Source organism: Pelophylax lessonae (genome assembly GCF_965119305.1).
Source record: "Pelophylax lessonae genome assembly, chromosome: 3".
Taxonomy (NCBI): domain Eukaryota; kingdom Metazoa; phylum Chordata; class Amphibia; order Anura; family Ranidae; genus Pelophylax; species Pelophylax lessonae.
Window position 1 is genome coordinate 38,910,143 of NC_138770.1, and position 26,798 is coordinate 38,936,940.

At 45.8% G+C, this 26,798-nt stretch overlaps 5 protein-coding genes across 5 annotated transcripts in view; 3 read left to right on the forward strand and 2 right to left on the reverse strand.

Moving 5' to 3' along the window:
* The window catches only part of LOC309550737 (uncharacterized protein), a 578,111-nt gene that overhangs the window by 481,052 nt on the left and 70,261 nt on the right, over positions 1-26,798 (reverse strand). The gene's annotated exons all lie outside the window — the stretch shown is intronic.
* Positions 1-26,798, forward strand: part of LOC309550685 (uncharacterized protein) — a 903,485-nt gene that overhangs the window by 354,161 nt on the left and 522,526 nt on the right. The window lies entirely within an intron of this gene.
* LOC309550757 (uncharacterized protein) overlaps positions 1-26,798 on the reverse strand; it is a 245,401-nt gene that overhangs the window by 148,802 nt on the left and 69,801 nt on the right. The window lies entirely within an intron of this gene.
* Positions 1-26,798, forward strand: part of LOC309550707 (uncharacterized protein) — a 233,561-nt gene that overhangs the window by 52,861 nt on the left and 153,902 nt on the right. The window lies entirely within an intron of this gene.
* On the forward strand, positions 247-26,171 carry LOC309550004 (uncharacterized protein). The gene is made up of 6 exons (XM_082250478.1): positions 247-1,151; positions 10,824-11,016; positions 14,086-14,634; positions 18,507-18,538; positions 25,125-25,215; positions 25,270-26,171. Exons 1-6 carry the CDS (start codon positions 369-371, stop codon positions 26,142-26,144), a joined length of 2,523 nt encoding a protein of 840 aa, XP_082106604.1. The 5' UTR covers positions 247-368; the 3' UTR covers positions 26,145-26,171.

Consider the following 26,798-nt stretch of genomic DNA (forward strand, 5'->3'; position numbering starts at 1 on the left):
AGACTGTGAGGGACAGTGCCGGACCATCGTATTCCTCTTATCCTGAGGAACCTCAGACTGTGAGGGACGGTGCCGGACCATCGTATTCCTCTTATCCTGAGGAACCTCAGACTGTGAGGGTCGGTGCCGGACCATCGTATTCCTCTTATCCTGAGGAACCTCAGACTGTGGACGGTGCCAGACCATCGTATTCCTCTTATCCTGAGGAACCTCAGACTGTGGACGGTGCCAGACCATTGTATTCCTCTTATCCTGAGAAACCTCAGACTGTGAGGGACGGTGCCGTCCTTCCAACAGATAAGAAGTATTCCTGTACTGAGTGCGGGAAGTGTTTTTCAAGGAGGTCTAATCTTTACAGACATGAGAATATGCACACGGGTGAAAAGCCACATTCCTGCCTTGAGTGTGGAAAATGTTTTTTAAAGAAGTCCTATCTTTCCTTACATCAAAGATGGCACACAGGGGAGAAGCTGTATTCCTGTTCTGAGTGTGGGAAATGTTATGTGCGAATATCAGATCTTGTCAGACATCAGAGGTCTCACACGGGTGAGAAGCCATATCCCTGCCCTGAGTGTGGGAAATGTTTTTCAAAGAAGTCCTATCTTTCCATACATGAGAAATTGCACACAGGGGAGAAGCCATATTCTTGTACAGAGTGTGGGAAATGTTTTTCACAGAAGTCCAATCTTTACAGACATGAGAGTATGCACACAGGTGAGAAGCCACATTCCTGCTCTGAGTGCGGAAAATGTTTTTCACAGAAGGCCTATCTTTCCATACATGAGAAATTGCACACAGGGGAGAAGCCACATTCCTGTCCTGAATGTGGGAAATGTTATGTACAAAAATCAGATCTTGTCAGACATAAAAGGTCACACACAGGGGAGAAGCCTTATTCCTGTCTTGAGTGCGGGAAAAGTTATGTACAAAAATCAGATCTTGTCAGACATCAAGGATTGCACACAGGGGAGAAGTGGTATTCCTGTCCTGAGTGTGGAAAATGTTTTTCACGGAAGTCCAATCTTTCCACACATCGGAGACTGCACACGGGTGAGAAGCCCTATTCCTGTTCTGAGTGCGGGAAATGTTTTTCACAGAAGTCCATTCTTTACAGACATCTGAGATTGCACACGGGGGAGAAGCCACTCTCCTGTTCTGAGTGAGGGAATTGCTCCTCACTGAAGTCCTGTCTTCCTGTTCTTCAGGGATCCCACACAAACCTTGAGGTGTATTAGTGCCTTGAATGTCTTCTGTATGAATGTGGACATCACCTCTCTCATGTGGGGAAGAAGCACACCCTGATATACACCTCAGATATACTCCACGGTTGATCTTCATCACGTAAGAAACACTTCATAAGGAGATAAGAGATCACCAAAGACATGGATGAAGTGTTGTACCATGTTGGCCATTGATAGCAGTAGAAAAATAAAATTGGAGTCATTACCTTTCATTGGTTGAGAAAAGTCTGTGGTGAAACCTTTCACAAACACCTACAGATTTATTTTTAATAAATTAATTTGATAAATGTGACAAGCATCATTCTAGCCATGATGTACATTGGCTGTATTTTACAGTGCATTGCGAAAGTATTCGGCCCCCTTGAACTGTGCGACCTTTTGCCACATTTCAGGCTTCAAACATAAAGATATAAAACTGTATTTTTTTGTGAAGAATCAACAACAAGTGGGACACAATCATGAAGTGGAACAAAATTTATTAGATATTTCAAACTTTGTTAACAAATAAAAAACTGAAAAATTGGGCCCCTTGACTTTCAGTGCAGCAAACTCTCTCCAGAAGTTCAGTGAGGATCTCTGAATGATCCAATGTTGACCTAAATGACTGATGATGATAAATAGAATCCACCTGTGTGTAATCAAGTCTCCGTATAAATGCACCTGCACTGTGATAGTCTCAGAGGTCCGTTTAAAGCGCAGAGAGCATCATGAAGAACAAGGAACACACCAGGCAGGTCCCAGATACTGTTGTGGAGAAGTTTAAAGCCGGATTTGGATACAAAAAGATTTCCCAAGCTTTAAACATCCCAAGGAGCACTGTGCAAGCGATATTATTGAAATGGAAGGAGTATCAGACCACTGAAAATCTACGAAGACCTGGCCGTCCCTCTAAACTTTCAGCTCATACAAGGAGAAGACTGATCAGAGATGCAGCCAAGAGGCCCATGATCACTCTGGATGAACTGCAGAGATCTACAGCTGAGGTGGGAGACTCTGTCCATAGGACAACAATCAGTCGTATACTGCACAAATCTGGCCTTTATGGAAGAGTGGCAAGAAGAAAGCCATTTCTTAAAGATATCCATAAAAAGTGTCGTTTAAAGTTTGCCACAAGCCACCTGGGAGACACACCAAACATGTGGAAGAAGGTGCTCTGCTCAGATGAAACCAAAATCAAACTTTTTGGCAACAATGCAAAATGTTATGTTTGGAGTAAAAGCAACACAGCTCATCACCCTGAACACACCATCCCCACTGTCAAACATGGTGGTGGCAGCATCATGGTTTGGGCCTGCTTTTCTTCAGCAGGAACAGGGAAGATGGTTAAAATTGATGGGAAGATGGATGGAGCCAAATACAGGACCATTCTGGAAGAAAACCTGATGGAGTCTGCAAAAGACCTGAGACTGGGACGGAGATTTGTCTTCCAACAAGACAATGATCCAAAACATAAAGCAAAATCTACAATGGAATGGTTCACAAATAAACATATCCAGGTGTTAGAATGGCCAAGTCAAAGTCCAGACCTAAATCCAATCGAGAATCTGTGGAAAGAACTGAAAACTGCTGTTCACAAACGCTCTCCATCCAACCTCACTAAGCTCGAGCTGTTTTGCAAGGAGGAATGGGCAAAAATTTCAGTCTCTCGATGTGCAAAACTGATAGAGACATACCCCAAGCGACTTACAGCTGTAATCGCAGCAAAAGGTGGCGCTACAAAGTTTTAACTTAAGGGGGCTGGATAATTTTGCACGCCCAATTTTTCAGTTTTTTATTTGTTAAAAAAGTTTGAAATATCCAATAAATTTCGTTCCACTTCATGATTTTGTCCCACTTGTTGTTGATTCTTCACAAAAAATTACAGTTTTATATCTTTGTTTGAAGCCTGAAATGTGGCAAAAGGTCGCAAAGTTCAAGGGGGCCGAATACTTTCGCAAGGCACTGTATGTTATAACATGACTTCTTATAAAAGTCAGTTAAATCTAGTGGACATAATGTTGTATTTGGCTTTTTTTCCTCTTTGTTGAATGAATGTGATACAAGTTCACCCACCCATCATGACTATTGGCCACGGTTTATTTCTTACAGTGATTTCCTGTGATCATTGGCTTCATCTAGTGGCCATCATGCCGCACCACACTTTAATACATGATGGAAATATTTTAGGAAAATACTGCATAATGGCCACTAGATGGAGCTGATAATTATTGGAAATCACTGTATTACTAATATATTTGCCAGGATTTATCATGGATGGGAAAAAGCTTGTCACACGCGTGCAATGAACTTTCAACTTCTAGGACTCCTTGGTTTACTATGTCAGACATGGTTTCATACAAATACCTGAGATTGTACTCCTGGTCTTATGAATACAGTGGACATCGAAGAACATCAGTTAATGAAACAACCATTTTAAACCAACCATTGATTTATAATGTAAAATATTTCAGAGATACAGAAAAAGGAAAAATATAACTGGTTGTGTCATCCATCTCTTACACAAAAATCAAACTACATAAGGGATATCACGGTAGACGTTATTATTGAAAGATACAATAGCTACTTGAGATATTCAGACATAGGAGGTGAATGGTTTGAGCACCCTAATACTGGACACCCCCCCCCCCCCCCATGCTGCCCAGGCCAATTTTAAGCTTTCAGCGCTGTCTCACTTTGAATGACAATGGATCGGTCATGCAACACTGTACCCATATGAAGTGTTTATTTTATATTTTTTTTTTTGTAGACGGATAGAGCTTTCTTTTGGTGGTATTTAATCACTACTAGATTTTTTTTATTTTGTTGCTTAACAAACAAAAATGACGGAATAATTTGAAAAAATAAAAAATAAAACTTTTTCTTAGTTTCTGTTATAAAATGTATCAAATAAGTAATTTTTCTTCTTCATTGATGTAAGCTGATGAGGCTGCACTGATGGACACTGATAGGCTCCACTAATGGTTAAAACTGTAGACAACCCTCTTCTCTACTTTTTTTGTACATTTGTATATATAACTGAGACATTATTAAAATTTCTGAATTCTGGGTGAAGCATGACTCTCTGTGACTCCATGTTCCCAAGTGCACTTGAATGTACATTTAAACAACATGGCATCAAACCGCGGTTACTAAATTCTATAGGAAACCGTTTATAGGAACTTTAACCTTGCCTAATGGGGACTGATAGGCTGCATTGATGGGCACTGATGAGGCTGCAGTAATGGCCACTGATAGGGCAACACTGATGGGCACAGATGTAGAGGCACAGATATGTTGCACTGATGGGCACTGATGAGGCTGCATTGATGGGCACTTATGGGGTGTCACTGATGGGCACAAATGAAGAGGCACGGATATGCTGCACTGAGGGGCACTGATGAAGCTCCATTAATGGGCACTGATGGGGTTACACTGATGGGCACAGATGAAGGAGCATGGATATGCTGAACTGATGGGCACTGATGAGGCTGCATTAATGGGCACTGATGGGGCAACACTGATGGGCACAGGTGAAGAGGCACGGATATGCTGCATTGATGGGCACTGATGAGGCTGCATTAATGGGTACCGATGGGGTGACAGTGATGGGCACAGATGGAGAGGCGCAGATATGCTGCACTGATGAGGCTGCATTGATGGGCACTGATGAGGCTGCACTGATGGACACTGATAAGCTCCACTGATGAAGAGACACTGAAAGCTACGCTGATGGGTACTGATATTGTGCACTAATGGGTGCTGATATGCTGCACTGATGGGCACTGATGAAGCGGCACTGATGAGCACTGATATTGTGCACTAATGGGTGCTGATATGCTGCATTAATATGGGCACTGACTGTACTAATGGGTGCTGATATGCTTCACTGATGGGCACTGATATGCTGCACTAAGTGCCTTGATTATTAGTGTTAATGTCCCCCGTCACAGGAAAACCGGTTATTGGCTTTCCTTTTTACAGACAGTGACACCGCTGAGATAAGGAAATGCCAATAACTGATATTTGTTACGTCATTGACTCCTTACCCTGATCGGTACTCCCCTAAATGCTGTGCTGCATACCAAGAAAAAAAAAAGGTCGTCATATGATGTCCTCTCAGAACGAGAGCGCTCTTGCCCGTCGGTCATTGTACAATAGGCCGGACGTGAACTGGTTAAGCCATCAAAAAAAAGCGAAAGATTGGTATACACTGATCAGCTATGACATTATAACCACCCACCTAATATTGAGTATGGCCCCCTTCTGCTAAAACAGCCCTGACCCATTGAGGCATGGACACCAAAGTATCATCCACATGAATGGCGGGAGCCAAGGTTTCCCAGCAGAACATTGCCCAAAGCATCCCACTGACTCTGCCTTCTTATACCGCATCCTGGTGCCATCTGTTTCCCCCCGTAAGTGACGCACACGCACCCGGCCATCCACAGGATGTAAAGGAAAATGTAATTCATCAGACCAGGCCACCTTCTTCCATTGCCCTTCTTCCATTGCCATAGAAGCTTTTGGCTGTGGACACCATGGGCTTCACAGCCCCATACACAAAAAACTGTGATGCCTTTTTTTTTTTTCTTGCTTTCACCACATCAACTTCATGGACAACATGTTCACTTGCTGCCTAATTATCTCACCAATTTTCAGATGCCATTGTAACGAGATAGTCCCTTTACCTGTCAGTGGTCATAATGTCATTGCCGATAGATGTATGTTATAGCATACAAATTCAAGAAACAAATGAAATGGGTTTAAATGACCATTTGAAACCTTATAGGTAACCACATCAGTTTCTAATATAATATTTGTACCACTGTACCCAGGGGTGCCGTGCTTGGGATGTGTGTGCATAATTTATCTTCCTAAATGCCATCAATTCCTATGTGCAATGAGTTTGTATCAGGTTGATTGTATTAAAACTACCAGCATGTGGGAGGACATCCAATGACGTCTTCACCACTTACGGACCGCCCACCGCAGTTTTACATCGGTATTTTGACATTAAATACCAGGGTTAAGGGAGCAGATAGATGCCATAACACTGGTATTTTTTCGAGGGTGGGCGGTCCTCTTTCACATAAAAGTGGTCCCAACGGCGGATTCGCCACGGGATCACTTTTATGGGCAGCGGGAGAGGCTCCCCCCCCCCCCCCCCGTGGCTTCCGGGTCATTTTCCCCACTTACTGTCAGTAGCGGAGAAAACGATCCAGGTCCTTTACCCTCCTAGGCAGGAAGTGGAGTGAGGGCAAGCTGCCCCCCCTCAACTCTGTGGCCTTGGAGGACCGGAGCAACGTCATACGCTTTCTCCCAACGGCCTCAAAGGGCCCATTTTTTTCATGATGAATGTATGTGTGAGGTGTGAGGTCTTTTTGACCGCAGATCTCACAATAAAGAGGTCATGTCCTGATTATTTCTATTACAAGGGATGTATACATTTCTTGTCATAGGAATAAAAGTGATCAAAAACCTTTTTTTTTTAAAGGGAAAGTGTAAAAATAAAAAATAAAAGGTAAAATAAATAAGGAAAAAAAATTTAAAGTGCCCCGTCCCTCCGAGCGCACGTGCAGAAGCAAACGCAAGTCGCTCCCACATATGTAAACGGTGTTCAAACCACACATGTGAGGTATCACTGCCATCGCTAGAGCAAGAGCAATAATTTGAGCCCTAGACCTCCTCTGTAACTCTAATCTGGTAACCTGTAAAAATTTTTAAAATGTCGCCTATGGAGATTTTTAAGTACCAATGTTTGTCGCCATTCCACGAGCGTGCGCAATTTTGAAGCATTATCTTTCACAATATAGAAAAAAATTGGGCTAACTTTACTGTTTTCTTATTTTTTAATTCACATTTTTAGTGTATTTTTTCCAAAACAATTGCGTTTGTAAGACCGCTGCGCAAATACGGTGTGACATAAAGTATTGCAACGATCTCCAATTTTTTTCTTTAGGGTCTCGGCTAAAAAAAAAAACATATATACAGTATAATATTTGGGGTTCTAAGTAATTTTCTAGCAAAAAATACAGATTTTAACTTGTAAAAAAGTGTCAGAAAAAGCTCTGGTCTCTAAATCTCGCCGCCAGGAGGACATGTGTGATAACCCGGCGCAACTATTGCGTAATGGTGTCAATCTCAAGGTTTATTTGTGCTAAGCTGGGCGAGGGGAATATGGGACTTATGGTTATTGTGGAAAGAACTCGGAAAGTTTTCATCCCAGTATTTGGTGAGGTACGGACATGCCCATGATATGTTGAAAATGGAGCCACTCCAACATACTGAAGGTAGAGTTGTGACCGAATTTGGAAAGCCTATGTGGCGTTAGGTACCATCTCAAAGATATGTTTTTGGTGAGTTCCCAAAGGGAGGTGCAGCATGTGGCCTTTCATATGAAGTAAAATGCTTTTGTCCATTGCTCATCAGAGTGTAGGGATCCTAGGTCAGTGTCCCCATTGGGCAAAAGGGGTGGATATTATAAAGATCTGCTTCTCTTAGAAGAGATTGTAAAATCGCGATATACCCTTTGTGCCCATATGTAGCACTGTCCCCGCAGGGCCTGCTGAATAATGACTTGACAGGCTCACCTGATAACCAGCACATAGTTACCTTGAGATATAGTTAGTGGATCCCTTCCTTGTTCCTGATGGCTCATCGCACAAATAAACAGTCTAGGGGTGTTGGGTTTTTTTTTATGTTTTTTTTGGAACTGGGATAGGAGAAGGGGAATAGTGGGATACTCCAGTTGAGCTATTTACATTAATTGAGGACTTTTATCTTCAAGCCTTCTAGGTTAAATGGAAACAGCTAGGCTGCTTAATCCACACTGCCACAAGTGTAGAAAGGGTTAAGTCTCTTGCACTTTACTTCCTAGGAAGACAATTAAGTGGATGATAACTTATCTTCACTAACATCCCCTTTCAACCGACACCCATTCACTGACTATCCTAGGAGCAGGGGGTGGCCCCCCTCAGGTCAGGCCTCTTGACACGAGATTCTGTACTCACTGTACTGCAGAGACAGATCAGACAGTGTCTCCCCTCTCAGCCAGCTTCCCTGGACCTCGGGGATCAGCTCTTGACTGCTACTCTTCCGACCCTCAGGACAACCCCCTGAGAGCACACGGCACCTCTACAGAGGAGGAGGCAGCCGTGCGCCTCTCTCCAGGACTCTGCTATCTAGATGAAAGACCTTGAGCACATGTGCTCCTTGCTTTTATACAGTATCCCAGCATGCACCGAGGCACTTCTCCTCTGCCAAATCACCAGGGCTTTATCAAAAGCCTGTGCACCCATTCGTCAGGTTTCCTACCACTGTCCAATATGCATCCCTATTGGACCAGTGTGAAACATTCTCTAGACTGAATGAGTTGCGCTCTGGTAGGCAGAGAACAATATAGATTTACCTGCAGATCCTCTGGTAAGCATATAGAGCACAAACTATACTTTCTCACTAGCACCTACCTAGGAGGGTGCTACACATAGAATCAGTAAAGTAGTAGTTACAGACACTCTTGGGCACCACTCATAGGTGTGTGCAGCCTATTGCATTAGGGTGTGCACCCCAAAGCTCAAACACACATGCCTTTCTCTGCGGCCTTAGCTACACTGGACAGTAAATGAATGGGAAGTGCTCTGTGCTGAGCAGCTTTCTGTTCATTCACAAACTAATCCATAGTAAACACAGTTTACTATGCTTCGGTTATTAATAAACACGGTGAGCGAGTGTGTTCATCTAGAAGAGGAGGCGGCTGGTAAACTACATGTAGCACTACTCGCTTGGGAGCTGCTTAAAGCGGGTTCCCCTGGGTTACCCATAGCAACGACTTGTAAATCTCTAGTACTTTAGGTTCTTGGCTCAGTCAGTAAACAGTCAAGGGGATTTGGTTTTGTTGTTTTTATTTTATGATGGGATGGGAGAAGGGATGAGTGGGATACTCCAACTTTAGCAAACTATGCACAAACTTGAGGACTTCTATCTATGTTAAATGTGGCAAGGCCGCTGCTTCACCCTGCCACTGAAGTGAAGTGTTTGAAATTAAAAGGCGAACTACTTGGTAGATAACTCTTCAGGGTTCTACTTGGTCCCCCCTTTACTCACTGACTGTGTGTGCTGACCATCTGTCCACTGACCTCACTACCTTCCTAGGCAGACCCCTGGCAGGCCCCCCTGGTACTCATGGACACTGTTTTTCCCAGGTTGCTCTGCCCTAAGCTCCACTGTCAGCTTCTCCAGGACTTCTATGTCTCAGCTCCACACCTGGCTCACCAGGCCGACTGCCTGTGACCACTTTTCTCAACATGCAGAAGGAGAGACAGCCGTCACCCTCCTGCTGGGACTTTGCTTCACACCAAAGACACCCTGCCTCATGTGCTCTCCGCTTTTTAAGGTCAATCCCAGGATGCACTGCGGTGGTGCCCTCCCACTGGGACTCCCACAAAAGCCTTTGCATCATCGGCCATGTTTCCTCCACTGTCCAACAGGCCTCCCTATTGGATGCAGTGGGGACACTCCCTCAGACCAAATGAATGCACACTGAGCACAGAGAGCAGGCCTAACTAAAAGATCAGGCTTCCCTGATAAGCAGAAGAGCAAACAAATGTTTTTTTCCTGACAGACTCCATGGCAGCATACGTATCAGGTTTGGCCCCGCCCCCAAACCTACCCATAGGACATCACTCCCATAAATCTTTGCTCCTGTTCAGCACACGTGTTCCTTTTTTGTCCTCCAATGGATTACCTGTATCCTACCTGAAGATGGATCCCGGGAGATGGATGTCTCTACCTGTCGGGTATTGAGTCTCCAATAAGCCCCAGCTGCTGCGGGGTATGGAGTAGGGGCGAAGATGTATGCAGCCTTTGTACCCTAAAGTGACATAAAGTCCGGTGTGTGTGATCATCCATCCCTGGTGGTAGCGGTTCGTGAGTACCCCTCGTTTTCAATATCTCCATGGCAGCTATGATTGTATATATTGATATATGTGTTGCCTTTATGATTCTTACATGTTCCCTGGTGGCTAGCGGTCCGGGACCGATCGGTGTGCATTTCCTGTTCGGTCGCCGGTTAGATCCGTAGTGCGCATGCGCGGGCGCCTCGTGAACGAGGCTTGGTTCTCGCGCATTAGTAGCGAAGCAGCGCATTCGCAGTATCGTTTTCAGGCGGCGATCGCTGATGACGTCATAGGGCGCCATATTTAAATCTCCTCAGCTGTCAGCAGTGTCTGTGTGTATACACTGCTGCTAGGAGACGCTCTGTGTGCTGCCAGCTTGTTCCTGGAAGACATTCCTACTGCTGCATCGCTGCCGCTCTGCCTCTTATCCACCTGGTTTCCTGGTGAGTAGCTGGTCCCCAGTTTGGGAGCCTCCCCCCCCCCCCCATGTTTGTTTGCTTCCTTCTCTGATATCGTTGTCCGGCTCACCCTGTAGGTCAACACCAGAATGGAAGCCTCTCTGCCCTCCGGTGGTCAGCCTGCCCTTATCAGGTATTAGGGGCTTTTCAGGGTAGGGGTGTGGATTTTGGGGGGTGACGGGAACACATGTTCCTAGCTTCCTGTTTGTGTCTCTTTGCTTTCTCTTTTCGTTTCAGCCCTTCTCATTCAGAATCTCGGCATTCCTCTCATAGGAGTGAAAGGCGTTCAAGTTCACACCACCGGCATTCTTCTCGGAAGTCCCCATCGGGCTCCCATCACCATAAAAGAGCATCCACATCAGCTAGTCACTCAAGAAAACCTGACAAAGCAGGTTGTTGGGGCTGTGGAGCTTGTGTCCCTGAAAAGAAGTCCCTGTGTGACAGGTGTTTTTCCCAGGCTGCGGGAGAAAGGGATACTTCTGACCAGCGTATTGAGGCCCTAGTCAAAAGGGTAGTGAAGGACTCTCTGGCCGAGATGGGTGTCAATCAATCCCAAGGCTCTACAACGGCTCCTCCAAGCCCTTCCCCTGCAATGCTTCGTCCGCAGGAAGACCTGGAGTCTGCTCAGACAAGCCATCAGTCAGCACTCCTGTCGGAGAGTGACTCTGAAGCTGAAGATCCCTGTCTGGGGTTTGAGTATGCCTTAGTTCCTTCCTTGGTAAATGCGGTAAGGGAGACCTTGAATTGGGAGGAGTCGGCGGTTCCCCCTCCAAAACAAAAGAAATACTTTAAACAGCTCAATAAGGAGCGTGTTAATTTTCCCTTCCTGGGAGAGCTGGGAGATATTATCTCAGAAGAGTGGGGTAAGGTGGAGCGAAAAAAATCCTTAGTCTCCAAAATGTCCAAGAGATACCCTTTTAAAGAGGAAGACGTCAAAAATCTTGAGTCACCCCCTCTGGTGGACGCAGCAGTAATGAGGCTGGTGAAGCACGTGACTCTTCCCCTAGAGGATACGGTCTCGTTCAAAGATCCGTTGGATCGAGGAATGGACTCAGAATTAAAGAGAATTTATTTAACGGCAGGCATGGCCTGCAAACCGGCCCTAGCCCTGGCCGCTCTATCCAAGGCTATGGAGTCATGGGCTGATGTGGTGGATGAATCCATCAAGACAGTCTCGGAAGAGGTCGCCAGAAGTTCCCCAATTCAGGAACTTAGACTGGTCTCGTCGTTTCTTGGGGAGGCTTCCATAGATCTTATCCGGCTGTTGGCCAGAGTTATGCTGTCCTCAGTCACAGCTAAGAGGGCCCTTTGGCTTCGTCCATGGGTCGCTGATCCGGCATCAAAACAAGTCTGGTGCCGTATTCCCTTTGAGGGTTCCTCCCTTTTCGGGAACAAGCCGGACGAGGCCATAACCCGGGCCACGGGCGGGAAATCTGGGTTTCTTCCTCAGGATCGATGCCAGTTTAATGTGAAGAAGGGGCAACCTAATAGGAAGTTCGTTCCAGATCGAGCCAGGGAGGCTCGCACATATAGACCTGGACGAGAATTTAATAGAAATTAGAGGTCCAGACAATCCTCCAGGAAAGCTTCTAAGAACATCTCTTCCGGGGACCGCGAGCCCAAAGTCCTTTTGAAGTTGGGCCCGCTCAGGCATGCCGAGTGGGAGCACGTCTACTCTCCTTTCGTCATGTCTGGGCGGCTTCGATTCAAGATCCATGGACCGTCAGGACGGTGTCTTCAGGTCACAAGTGCGTTTTCAAAGAGATGCCAGGTTCAAGATTCCTGCCTACTGCCCTACCATCCTCAGTAAAAAGACGTCAGATTTTACTTTCTTACGTCGAGTCTCTCATTACTCAGCCGGACGATTAGATGGTGTCCATCGACCTGAAGGATGCCTACTTTCATGTTCCTGTGGCAGAAAATTTTCAAAAATATCTCCGGTTCGCAGTGGGAGGTTCACATCTACAGTTTATCTGTCTCCCCTTCGGGCTCTCCACATCTCCACGGACCTTTTCAAAAATCTTATTGGCCGTGGTAGCCCTGCTGAGAACGAGAGGTATTCGGCTCCATCACTATTTGGACGACCTCCTCCTGTTGTCTCAAAACAAAGATCAACTGGTAGTTCATCAGGGACAGGTCATATCCTCCCTTCAGAGTTTCGGCTGGCTTCTGAACGAAGAAAAGAGCCATTTAACCCCAACACAGTCCCTTGTCTATCTGGGCGCTCTGTTCGATACGGCCAAGGCGACAATATCCCTGCCGGTAGAAAAGATAGATACAGTCCGGGACAGAGTTCGGTCTGCCCTCTCGTCTTCTCATCTTCAGGCACGCCAATGCCTGAAGGTAATCGGGACTATGGTCGCAGTAGTTCCCATGGTAAAATGGGCCCAGTGGAAGATGAGGCCTTTTCAGAAGGGATTTCTGCAGCAGTGGGATGCATGGCACCTGGATCAACCGATCTTTCTGACTCCAGCTATGAGAGCGAGTCTCCCGTGGTGGTTGTGCAAAGATCATCTATTGAACTGCCACTCGCTGAGGCCAGCCCAGTGGGTAGTGATCACTTCAGACGCCAGCAATCTAGGCTGGGGCGCCCACTGTCAGTCGGAAGTGGCTCAGGGCAGGTGGAGGTTTCCTACCCAAGGGATAGTGTCCAATGTCCTGGAACTCCGGGCAGCATATCAAGCCCTTCGGGCATTTTCGCATCTGATAAAAGGTCTACCTGTCATGCTACGACTGGACAATACCTCAGCAGTAGCGTATGTGAGGAGACAGGGTGAGACACGCAGCTGGTCCCTTTTAAGGGAAGTAGAGCCTATCATGTCATGGGCACAAAAGAACCTCTCAGATCTGTCAGCAGTCTATGTCCCAGGAATCCAGAATGCCCAAGCGGACTTTCTGTCCAAAGTAGACCTGGACAACGAGTGGTCCCTACACTGGGAAGTATTCAACTGGATCCTGTCACTGGGGTTCTCCCCAGAAGTCAATCTCTTCGCTTCCCCCTGCAACCACAAGCTACGGAAGTATTACTCGAGGTTCAGGGATCCCCAGGCATTCGGGGTGGATGCCCTTTCGGACCAGTGGAGGTTTCACAGGGCGTACGCTTTCCCACCGGTTCCGATAATTTTGAAATTTCTCCGGAGACTCAGGTCGGAGCCTGTAGAAATACTGGCAGTGATTCCCTTCTGGCCCTACAGGCCATGGTTTTCCCTCCTGACACTTCTCAGTGTCCGAGACCCAATCCCTCTACCCATCAGACCGGATTTGTTGTCCCAGGGGTCAGTGCTACATCCATACCCGGCTCGTCTACATCTGAGGGTCTGGATGTTGAAAGGAGGAGATTACAGTCGCTAGGGTGTCCTGAAGATGCGATTTCTACGCTACTCAGTGCCAGAAGAGATTCAACAAATAGAGTATACCAAAGAATCTGGTCAAGGTTTTCCGTACAGTTGGCTGCAAGACCTGATCCTCTTTCTTCCATCAAAATTCAAGATGTGTTGTCTTTCTTGCAATCAGGTTTGGATCTCCCTCTTTCCGTGAGTTCCCTCAGGGTCCAAGTGTCAGCTATCTCGACCTTCACGGGGGTCTCTTGGGCTAGTCATGCTCTGATTCGACAATTTTTTAAAGGAGCAATGAGAATCAGGCCTCAAAGAAAGCCTAGATTTCCCAAGTGGGACCTTCCCTTGGTCCTGGATTTTCTGTCTGATCGGATTCAAGACACGTCAGAGCCCCTCACCGTCAAGGAGCTTACTCTGATTACAGTCTTTCTGGTAGCTGTAACTTCGGCTAAGAGGGTATCAGAAATTGGGTCCCTAGGGGCACAAGAGCCCTTCCTGACATTCTATCCTGACAGAGTGGTTCTTATCCCTATGTTGGATGCAAGACCGAAAGTGACTTCTGTTTTCCATGAGAACGTTGAAATTGTGTTACCAACTTTCAGACAAGAGGAAGATTCTCCGGTTCACTCTCTGGATGTCGGCAATTGCATCAAAAAATATCTGGAAGCAACATCTTCTTTCAGGAATTCAGAATATCTCTTTGTTGCCTTCTATGGGAAGAACAAAGGTTCCAGGGCTTCTATGAGATCTATCTCCTCATGGATTATTCAAACTATACAGTGGGCTTATAGGGCTTGACCCCTCCAACAGCAGTTACGGCTCATTCAACGCGAAGCATCGCGACCTCCTGGGCAGTCTCTAGACACGTTGCTCCCGACGTAATTTGTAAAGCAGCGGCATGGTCCTCTATTATCACTTTTCTGTCACACTACTGTGTTGAGCCAGCGGCTCTCTCATCTGTAAATTTTGGTTTGCAAATCTTGTCTGTTGACAAAGTGAATTAAACTTTTTTTTGTTCAGCACCTGCCCACCCTGTGTGTACGGCGAGTTATTTCCCGATACGTATGCTGCCATGGAGTCTGTCAGGAAAACGGAAAATTTATATCAAATACTTACCGTAATTTTCCTTTCCTGATGGACTCCATGGCAGCAGGAGTTCCCTCCCGGATTTCTGTGGAGGATAGTTACAGAACACGTGTGCTGAACAGGGCAAAGATTTATGGGAGTGATGTCCTATGGGTAGGTTTGGGGGCAGGGCCAAACCCGATAGGTATGCTGCCATGGAGTCCATCAGGAAAGGAAAATTACGGTAAGTATTTGATATAAATTTTCCATTTTTCTTAACACATATCTAGGAGGGTGCTACATCCACCGCCCACCAAAACAAGCCATGTCCCTAATGACTCTGTGGCAGCCCCCCCCCCCCTACAAAAAAAAAACTAGGAGTTTCCCACAAACCTGGAAAGGGGGAAAAGGAAAAAAAAACAAATGTACATAATAAATTAGGTGAAAAAATAGATACATCTGCTGTACAAATATACATGTCAGGTGCATTTAGGAGAATGCACCTCCACCAAACAAACACTGCTTGGTGGGTGTTATAACATCCTATCTATCTATCTCTAATTCTTACAACCTGAAAAAGGAAAATATAGGTTAGGCACTTATGCAATCAGATATCTTGAGACAGAACAACCTTACTCAATTTTGATGAGAAGATCCTCCCCACGGGGAGGATCCAGCATCCCTAACTAGACGATCCAATCAATGTGTAGTCTTGACTCGGCGATCAGTCCGCTCCTTTAAGGTAACCCTGAATCCTGCCACTGACTACCTATAACAGTCTATTGCTGATAACACCCTGCATCAGTTTTCTTCATCTCACAGGAAATTTTAGTAGCTGGAGCCTGGGCAACCCAACAGTACTGCGGGAAATGAAGATTTCTTCAGGGGCCCCTGGCACGAGGCACCCCCCACTAAAAGATTTCTGGAGCGTTGCCCACTCCTTCCGGGCAGCTACTCCCAGAGTTCCAGTCCCAGCCCGTTGGCCCAAAGTAGTTCATCTGGACTGGGGGTTCTAAGTAATTTTCTAGGAAAAAAGGCTTATTTTTACATGTAAACAAAAGTGTCTGAAAAGGTGTGGTCTTACAGTGGATATACAGTACATACACGCACAGCACAAGGCCGTGTTCACACTTAGAGATGTTTATCGGGGCTGCAGTTTCTCTGAGCTGCACAAGGTGGTGATCTCACTCGTCCTGAGAAAGGACAACCTTATGGAAAACAGACAGGAAGTGATATCAGGTACAGACAGGAAGTGATGTCAGGTATAAATAGGAAGATCCAGGTGAAAGGTGAGTGGGGAAGACGGAGAGAGAAGACATTGGTGGAAGTGGCAGCAGAGGAGGTAATAAGATCTTATTTTCTATTTACACCCAGTAACCCCCCGTCATGTCCGTCCATAGTCACTGTGACGTCTTTTATCTCCAGCAGATGATGATACACACATATATAGTGTGGAAATCTAGATTAACACCTTCAGGGGCAGAACATTTCCCCACTTATGGGGCCGGAACATTCTCTTCATTTTGGAGATCTTTTAATGAGGGATGAGATTCAGTTTCCGGTTGCACTGAAATTTGCACTTCCACACCTTTCTCTATAGATAACAACCTCCCTCACGTGCCCGACTACCTCCACCATGTATCCTGGGCTCCACTGCCCCTCCTACAGACCCAGGACAGTCATTGCGAATGTAGTGGAGGGTGATCAGTCTTCAGATCTCTCCTCCGGTGGATAAAAAAAGAAGAGGCGAGCATTTGGCTGTCACTCCCCCGTCACTGTGGCCAGGGAAGAAGCTGATTAAGCCCAATCTGTACTTGACCAGCTTCACCAGGACCATAGGTGATGTTAGAGATCTGACCCCTGATGTCTCTCTAAAGAGGACCTGTTATTTCTACTATGTTATCACATAGAGGGCTATTGGCGCCCCATATAAAAGTAAAAGCTGATATTGGTGCACCTACTTATGAAAACGATGACTGCGTCACATAGTGGGTACTGTTGTGCATGCCAGAATTAGGGAAATAATTCTGGGCTCATCTTTCAGATCACAATGTGTGAGCATTTATTATCATGCGATATCACCATACAGTTTTAGTCCATAGTTGTCCATCCAGACAGGTTATGTTTTGGTTTTCAATATATTTTTTGAACTGGTAGCTCAAGATGATTTTGACGGAGTTAGAGATGATTGGTTACTTATTCATCCAGTCATCAGTCTCCTGAGTGTGCTGTGGCTGCATTGAATGGTAGATTTACACTGTCTCTAGTTTGTACAGAGCTTCCACCATTATGTCCTGCAGCAACTGATTTCCCCCTACTCTCTCCCGCTTCAGCAACTGCCGTCCCCCTACTATCTCCTCGTGCAGCAACTATCTATCCCCGTGCAGCAACTGCCCTCCCTACTATCTCCCTGTGCAGCAACTATCTATTCCCATGCAGCAACTGCCCTCCCCCTACTATCTCCCCGTGCAGCAACTATCTATCCCCGGGCAGCAACTACACTCCCCCTACTATCTATCCCCATGTAGCAACTGCCCTCCCCTACTACCTCCCTGTGCAGCAACTATCTATCCCTGTGCAGCAACTACCCTCCCCCTACTATCTCCACGTGCAGCAACTGCCCTCCCCTACTATCTCCCCATGCTGTAACTGCCCTCCCCCTACTATCTCCCCATGCAGCAACTGCTCTCCCCCCTACTATCTCCCCGTGCAGTAACTGCTCTACCCCCTACTATCTCCCCGTGCAGTAACTGCTCTCCCCCCTACTATCTCCCCGTGCAGCAACTGCTCTCCCCCCTACTATCTCCCGTTGTAGCAACTGCTCTCCCCCCTACTATCTCCGCGTGCAGCAATTGTTCTCCCCCCTACTATCTCTGTGTGCAGCAACTGCTCTCCCCCTACTATCTCCCCGTGCAGCAACTGCTCTCTCCCTACTTTTTCCCCATGCAGCAACAGCCCTCCCCCTACAATCTTCCTGTGCAGCAACTGCTTGCCCCCTACCATCACCCTGTGCAGCAACTGCCCTCCTTCTACTATCTCCCTGTGCAGCAACTGCCCTCCCCTACTACCTCCCTGCGCAGCAACTGCCCTCCTCCTACTATCTCCCCGTGCAGCAACTGCCCTCCTCCTAATATCTCCTCATGCAGCAACTGCCCTCCCCCTACGATCTCCCTCTGCAGCAACTGCCCTCCTCCTACTATCTCCCTGTGCAGCAACTGCCCTCCTCCTACTATCTCCCTGTGCAGAAACTACCCTCCTCCTCCTATCTCCCTGTGCAGCAACTACCCTCCTCCTATCTCCCCATGCAGCAACTGCCCTCCCCCCTACCATCTCCCCGTGCAGCAACTGCTTTCCTACTATTTTCCCGTGCAGCAACTGATTTCCCCCTACTATCTCCCCATGCAGCACCTGCTCACCCCCTACTGGTGACTGCAGGCTGTGTGCAAATGGGGCTCCAACAACTTTTCAACAACATATGTATGCTGCACACCCATTGTTAACATTTATTTGCTAACTTTCTCTTGTGTTCTCCAGAATTGTTACATCATATCTATTGTTACGAAGGTGTATGTATTTTCTGTTCTCCTCATCTCATTTAGTGGCCCCAATGTGGTATTTTACTGCTGCCCATAATGAAAAAAACATCAATTCAGAAGAGAAAAAGAACATTCCATGCTGGCAAATTCACACAATGAATAAAGAAAAATTTACAGACAAATAGCTATGCAAATGTTGTATATAGACCTCCAAGTATCTCAAGCTACTTGTGCCAATTCCCACTGGGGCAGCCCATCTAATCCCCATCCTAATATTGTGCAACCAATACTGTCCAAATATTTCTCCGCTATCCATCTACAGAGAACCCCGCATAGATCACATGACCACACTAATGGGGATCGGTGAGGACCAAAGTCACATTACTAAGAAGATACTAAACCTCACCCTGGAGATCATTTACCTGCTGACCGGAGAGGTTAGGAGGATTCTGGAAGGTCACATGACATCACTCTTATTTCTATTAATAAAACACAGACCTGACCAGGGAGGTGAGGAGGATTCTGGGATTCTAACATGATTTTCCTATTGGTTCTTCAATAGTATTGAGTCAATACAGAGATTTCCTCTGGTGAAGTCAGGCGATATTATGACCATCACAGTGCCTCCATGTGACTCCTTAAAACCTGAAAAACACAACATATGAAAGATTCTAGAAGTCACCCAAGAAGCTGATGGAGCTGCTGACAGGAGAGGTGAGCGGTGCTGGGAATTCTGGGACATTATCCAGTAATAGACAAGGGATGTGTCTGGATGGTGACTGTATCATTGTGTGTGTCAGGTTCCTATAAGGTGTCAGGATGTCACTGTCTATTTCTCCATGGAGGAGTGGGAGTATTTAGAAGGACACAAGGATCTCTACAAGGACGTCATGATGGAGAATCAGCCGCCCCTCACATCACCGGGTAAGAGGAGACTTTATTGTAAAGGAGAGAGCAGTACGGAGGATCCACCTAGATCCCCCATCATCTGATAAACACATAGAAACAATGTATTCAGTCAGTGTGTGTGTTTCCTACAGATGGATCCAGTAATGGGAACCCACCAGAGAGATGTCCCCGTCCTCTGTATTCCCGGGATTCCACACAGGAAGGTCACACCATCCCTCACCATCATCAGGTAGATGAGGAACAATCACTGATAGTATCCTTAGGATCTGTACATCTGAACTGTTACAATTGATGTCCTTTTTATTATATATTTAGAGCGGAAACCTCCGAGATTCTAAAGTTGAGGTTAAAGAAGAGATAAAAGAGGAGGATGATGAGGATGGGATGATGGAGAAGTCAGAGTTTCTAAAAGGACACAAAGATATTTACCAGGACACCATGATGGAGTCATCCAGCTACAGAAACCCACCAGAGAGATGTCCCCATCCTCTGTATTCCCAGGATTCCACACAGGAAGGTCACTGTTATAAGGTTGGTGGGAGCAAGAATGGACTTATGGAGATGATGTGTGGAATTTGTATGTGATCTCGTGGTTTACAGATGATATTTACTCTCATTTCCTTGACTTAGAGAGGTGATCCAATCGATATAGAATTTGAGGTTAAAGCAGAAGAAAAAGAGGAGGGTGGAATAACGGGGACATTTATAGAGGAGGACACTCCTACAGAGATCAGCACAGGTGGGTCATTAACACTAAATACATTCCTCCACCCATATTGCTCATTATTTGGTCCAGAGTAAGGCAAGGACTGGGTGACATCAACCTGTAATCCCCTGGTCACTTTCCTGAGTTATGTTCCCTGTCCTGTATTGCAGTATTTCTCTTGGATAATTCTCCTTCTCTGTGCTGCAGACACAATTTATGTATCTAGATTGGATTTATGGAGATTCTGGGGATCAGCTGGCAAGAGAATGTTGATTTTTCACCATAGACCTTGTTCAACCAAGGCTCCTGGAGCATGTGTCTTGGGCCTTCTGCCTCATACTCTGGTACTCTGATAGAGCAGTTTTCCCAGGGTTACTTACTGTGTTATTTGCTGTCTGTTCTGGGTGGAGGGATAGGTCTGTATAGTCTCAGACCCAAGTCACTGAGTGCAGTCTCAGGAGATGGGAGGCAGCGGTGTGGGACCTCTGCAACTTGTGTCAAGTAAACATTTAAGCTTCCACTGATTACTGAATACCAACATTATGAGTCTTGACCCTTACACTGCATATTTTATATTGCATATGCCTAACCCCTGCAGTGTACACTCTGTTGTGCGTTGCGTACTCTTGATACTACACACATTATGGGTTGAACTGAATGGACTGATGTCTTTTTTCAATCTCACTAACTATGTAACTATGTAGTCCAAATTGTTGTATCCTATTGTGGCACACCCTAGTGTACATAGGTACGTTTCATGTGGCTCAGAAGTAGCGAATGTGAGCTTGTCTGTGGGGTTCATGCTCAGGTCAGGCCTCTGTCTCCTCCCCCTAGTTCTGGAAACTGGAAGTATCTAGAAATTTCAAGAAACTAGTGGGCTACAGGGGCAGGAATCTGAATATTCATGGGAGTTTGACTAATCCCCAGGTGTGAGGCCTGGTAGGGTGGTAAGATGTGCTCATAAACATTGAAGAGCCTGGCCAGTGGAGGGTTGCGGGTTGTAGTGTGCTGTGCTGAGTCGAGGGTCATGAGGCCTGGAGGCGACCCCGGGGTTTGGGCGGCTCTGCCTCCAGGCAGGAGCTGAGGAATGAAGGAAAGGAACAGATTGATCAGAGGGATTTTCACCACCCTTCAGTCTCATCCAGGTGACACCCTGTACTGCAAGGGAGGACCTGTCCAGCAGGAGCCCTGAACAGCAGTCTTTGCCAAGCAGCACTATTTCAAGGGACAGTGTGAGTACCTCTGCCTACCACCCCCAGAGCCAACAAAGGGAGAAGGCAGCCGGATGCAATATTAAACTAGCCTAGAGGTACAGTGCCACAACTTAATATAACCCCCCCCCCCCTTTGGAATTTACTCATAGAAGCCAGGTGCACTGGCATTTTCTATTAAGGTTTAGTGTTGGGTGAACAGTTTGAGCCAAGCATAAGTTTGGCCCAAACATTGGCTGTTCGCATATTCGGCAAACACCCGAATTGGCAGGGCGTTGGACCGCTTGTTTGGTCTGCTGAACGCCCAACAATGCACTGTGTGCCACACAGTGCATTCTAAGCCCTGATTGGCTGAAGTAATGAAGGCTTTACCCAATCAGGGCACAGAGCACTGTCAGAGCCATGATTGGAAAAAGTCATGATGACTGTGCCTAATCATGGATCATTGCTCATAGACCCACCACACGCTATAAAAAGTTCCTTTTCAGATGAGCCATTTGCAGTGGGATGTTGGAGTGGAGATAGATAGTCCAGGGCTCTGTTCATTGCTACTAGCAAGTTAGTGTGCAATTGAGATTCTTTTGTGAGTGTAGAGTGTCAGTGTAGTGTGAATATAGTGATAGTGCAGCATCAGTGTAGTGCGACTGTGCATTTTTACTTTAGTGTGTAGTGAGTCAGGGCAGTTTTACTGAAGTATATTGAAGTGTGTTAGTGTAGTGTGTCCGTGCAGTGTTACTGCACCATATTGTAATGCGTCAGTGCATATTTACTGCAGTATATTGTAGTGCGTCAGTGCACTTTTACTGCAGTATATTGTAGTGCCTCAGTGCACTTTTACTGCAGTATATTGTAGTGCGTCAGTTGCACTTTTACTGCAGGATATTGTAGTGATTCATTGCACTGTTACTGCAGTATATTGTAGTGCATCATTGCACTGTTACTGCAGTATATTATAGTGCGTCATTGCATTGTTACCTCAGTATATTGTAGTGCATTATTGCACTGTTACTGCAGTATTTTGAAGTGTGTCAGTGTAGTGTGCCCAGGCAGTGTTACTGCACTATGTTGTAGTGCATCAGTGCACTTTTACTGTAGTATATTGTATTGTGTCAGTGCACTTTTACTGCAGTATATTGTAGTGCATCAGTGCACTTTTACTGCAGTATATTGTAGTGCGTCAGTGCACTTTTAATGCAGTATATTGTAGTGCATCAGTGCACTTTTAATGCAGTATATTGTAGTGCGTCAGTGCACTTTTACTGTAGTATATTGTAGTGTGTCAATGCACCTTTACTGCAGTATATTGTAGTGCGTCAGTGCACTTTTACTGTAGTATATTGTAGTGCATCACTCATATAAGTGTGTTATACCGCATTACATAACATTTAGTGCTATATACAGTGCCGTACATCCCCCCTTTTTTCTTGGTGGCTGAGTGTTATCTGTCAGCAGCAGTCCTCAAGTTAAAGTGCACCAAACACCACTTTCCATTGAATAAAGTGCATCCAATTACACATTTCCCTCTCTCTATTACTGTGACAGACTAAACCAGGGCAGGGGCTTTTGGAGGGGACTGCAGGCTAGGCTCTTGCCTACTGACTATGGGCCCTGGCATTCGGCGAGCTACAAGCATTTAGGAAGATGTCCTGTTATATAATGCTACCCATACTACCATCATACTACTACTACACTAAGTAAGGGACGGCTGAGCCGGGATTCAGCAAAACCGGATCAGCGGCTCCGTGCAAGTAAGGGACGGCTGAGCCGGGACTCGGCAAAACCGGATCGGCCCGTGGATCGGTTAATTTTACTGATCCCCCAATCCAGCTATTTCGGCAGTATCGGCGCCGATATCCGATCCTAATATCGGATCGGTGCATCCCTAGTTATCTCCCGACCCACTTCCAGCACATGTGCAGCCGATTGCACTATTAAAATTTGCAAACTTTAACTCAAGCAGATCAAGGTGGCAAAAACACCAGCCGTTTGGGTACCACATGCTTGGCAAGGCATTTAACCTTCCACCACTCAGCCCGTTGGCAAGAGCACCTGAAAGCCACACAAAAGGGACGCAATTCTTCTCCTCACCTTTCAGATCTACCCCTGCTATATCCCATGACCTCTCAGTAGCCTCCACTGACACGGATGATGGTATAGCAAAGGGTGTCACAGATCCTTGCAGCACGTCTGCCAGCAGCACACCACCAGCTGCAGAGTATAGCAGGCAAATTTCTCTGCTGCAGCAAAAAAAAAAAAATATTCAGTCCCTACTAACCACATGCCCAGTGTCTAAATTCTAGCTTGTCCAAGCTGTTGGCTTTGCAACTCCTGCCTTTCTGTCTAGTGGATACTGCCCCCTTCCATGAATTTGCAGAATGTGCTATACCACAATGGCAGATTCCCAGTCGCTATTTCTGTGACATAGACAGAGATCGCAGGTTCAGCTATGCTGAATTCTGTGATCTCTTCTTGTCTGTCACAGAGAAGATCCGCTTGCTTTGTTTACACAAGCAGACGGGCCTTCTCACACTTTCCCCGACGATCGGGGAAGGATCGCCGCCTCTCCTTCTCCGGCCCGACTCCCGCTGTGTTTAAACACAGCAGGAGCGTGCCTCCGGCGGCGCACGCACCGCCAGAATCACAAGGAGTGCAGCGACGTACATCTACGTTGCTGGACCCAGGGGAGCCGACCTGCTGCAGTATTATTACTGTGGGCAGTCGGCAAAGCTGTTAATGTATCCGTTCTGACAAAATGTATTCTTACATTCTATTTTATACAGAAGATAAGAAAGGGGGAGGTGTGAGATGTTATTAAAAACTAGCAAATAGAATAATGTCACATTTCATATGTCATCAGCGATGCCTAACGGTTGCAAAACTAAAACCTTCAGAAGGGGAGGGGGGAGAGAGAATTTCTAGGAAGTTTAGTCTGTGTGCTTAAGTCTGAAGGACACGAAGACAATGTAACATTGCACGCAAGATGGAGTTTCTTGTGCCTAAATGAACAATACAGTGAAAGTTTGTGTCACTATAGAGTATGTTGTACATTTCAAAGTCCTGACATCCATTCTCTGCCCACTGCTATATATATACATAATATGGATTCTCTTCTGCTACACCCATTTTCTACCAGCTGGATATTTTATATCTGATGATTTGATTGGAACACAGACTTTTACATGTTTATAATAATGTGATAACATCCTCAAACTTTGGAACCTTAAACAGAAAGTGATAATGAGGGAGGAGTCAATAACCCAATAGTGGTCTTCAGGATCAGTCCTGTCTTCATCTTGGTTGTCCCCCCCACCCTCACTCTCTGACCTCTGGTGGGGCTCAGCCCCGCTGTTATTCATGACTAAATCATGGCCTAAATAAAGAAGTGCAGGACTTCTAGTGTTGGGAAGATGGCAATGAGTGATAGAGGGGGAGGGGACACTCATCCTATAATCCCCTCATCACTGTCACTCCTATAGAAGACAGTTCTCGTTGTTTCCTCACTCTCTGACTAAGGTCCGTGAATAAAGAAATTAACTGGTAGGAGATTCAGAGGACCCATTTACTAGTTACCTTGGGGGTGGAATTGTAAGATCCTCAGAGACAAAGCTGCCTTATGTGGGCGGAGTCCTGGTTTAGGGGAACCAATCTGCTCATGTCTAGTAATAATCTTTTTATTTCTATTTTAGTAGATGGACGAGAGATTAGGAAAACCTCAGAGGATTGTCTCACTTTGTCTCCAGACTGTAAAGTAGAAGATGAGGACATCACACAGTATAATCCAGGAGAAAACCCGGCTACCTCAAATGTCCATCCGGCACCACACAGTTTAGATGGACCATCATATTCCTCTTATCCTGAGGAACCGCACACTGTGAGGGACGGTGCCAGACCATCGTATTCCTCTCATCCTGAGGAACCTCAGACTGTGAGGGAAGGTGCCGTCCTTCCAACAGATAAGAGGCTTTCCTGTACTGAGTGCGGGAAGTGTTTCCGTTTTAAATCTGGTCTTGATGTGCATATAAGATCTCACACAGGTGAGAAGCCGTATTCCTGTCCTGAGTGTGGAAAATGCTTTTCAAAGAAGTCCAGTCTTAGCATACATCAGAGATCTCACACGGGAGAAAAGCCATATTCCTGTTCTGAGTGTGGGAAATGTTTCTCAGAAAAGTCCTCTCTTTATAGTCATCAGAGAGTTCACACAGGAGTAAAACCATATTTCTGTTCTGAGTGCGGGAAATGTTTCTCACACAAGTCTCATCTTAACAGACATCAAATGTCTCATTCTGCTGAGAAGCCCCATTCCTGTTCGGAGTGTGGGAAATGTTTTTTGAGGAAGTCTGACCTTTACAGACATCAGAGAGGGCACACTGGTGAGAAACCGTATTCCTGTTTTGAGTGCGGGAAATGTTTTTCAGCCAAGTCCTCACTTTCCACACATCAGAAATTCCACACCGGTGAGAAGGTGTATTCCTGCCCTGAGTGCGGAAAATGTTTTTCATGTAAGTCCAATCTTTATAATCATCAGGGTTTTCACAAAGGGGAGACGCTTTATTCCTGTCCTGAGTGTGGGAAATGCTTTATAAAGAAATCAAAACTTATCAGACATCGGAGGTCACACACAGGGGAAAAATTATATTCCTGTCTTCAGTGCGGGAAATCTTTTGTTCAAACAGCAGATCTTGTCAGACATCAAAGGTCTCACACAGGGGAAAAGCCGTATTCCTGTTCTGAATGTGGGAAATGTTTTTCACAGAAGTCCAATCTTTACACACATCAGAGATCTCACACAGAGAAGAGGCCGCTTACCTGATCTGAGTGAGGGAATTGTTCCTCACTGAAGTCCTGTCTTTCCTGTACATCAGGGATCCCACACATCCCTCGAGGTGAATTAGTATCTTGAGTGCGGGAAATGTCTTCTATATGAATGTTGGTGGACATGTGGGGATGAAGCACACCCTGATATACACCTCAGATATACTCCATGGCTGATCTTCATGTAAGAAACACTTCATAAGGAGATCAGAGATCACCAAAGACATGGATGAAGTGTTGGCCATTGATAGCAGTAGAACAATAAAAATGGAGTCATTACCTTTCATTGGCTGAGTACATTTTATGGTGTAAGCTTCACAAACACTTAGAGGTCTAGTTTAATAAAAATGTTGAAAGAATGTGACCAGCAATTGCCCAACCATAACAAATATTGGCCGTATTTTATTTCATACAAGGATTTCCTATGGTCACTGGCTCCATCTAATGATTATAACGTGGTATTCCTTTTTTTTTTTCTTTCCGATAGAGGTACTTCAGGGGAAAAAAATGCTTGATGGAGCTCTAATGTTTAGGGTGTGACCGCAGGAAGGTGATTCCATCTAGTTCTCTTCCTTTTGTTAAAAGGCATATTTTGGGCCTGAAGAGTAGTTCAAACCTCACAAATGTATATTTTCTGAAAGAATAAGCCCTG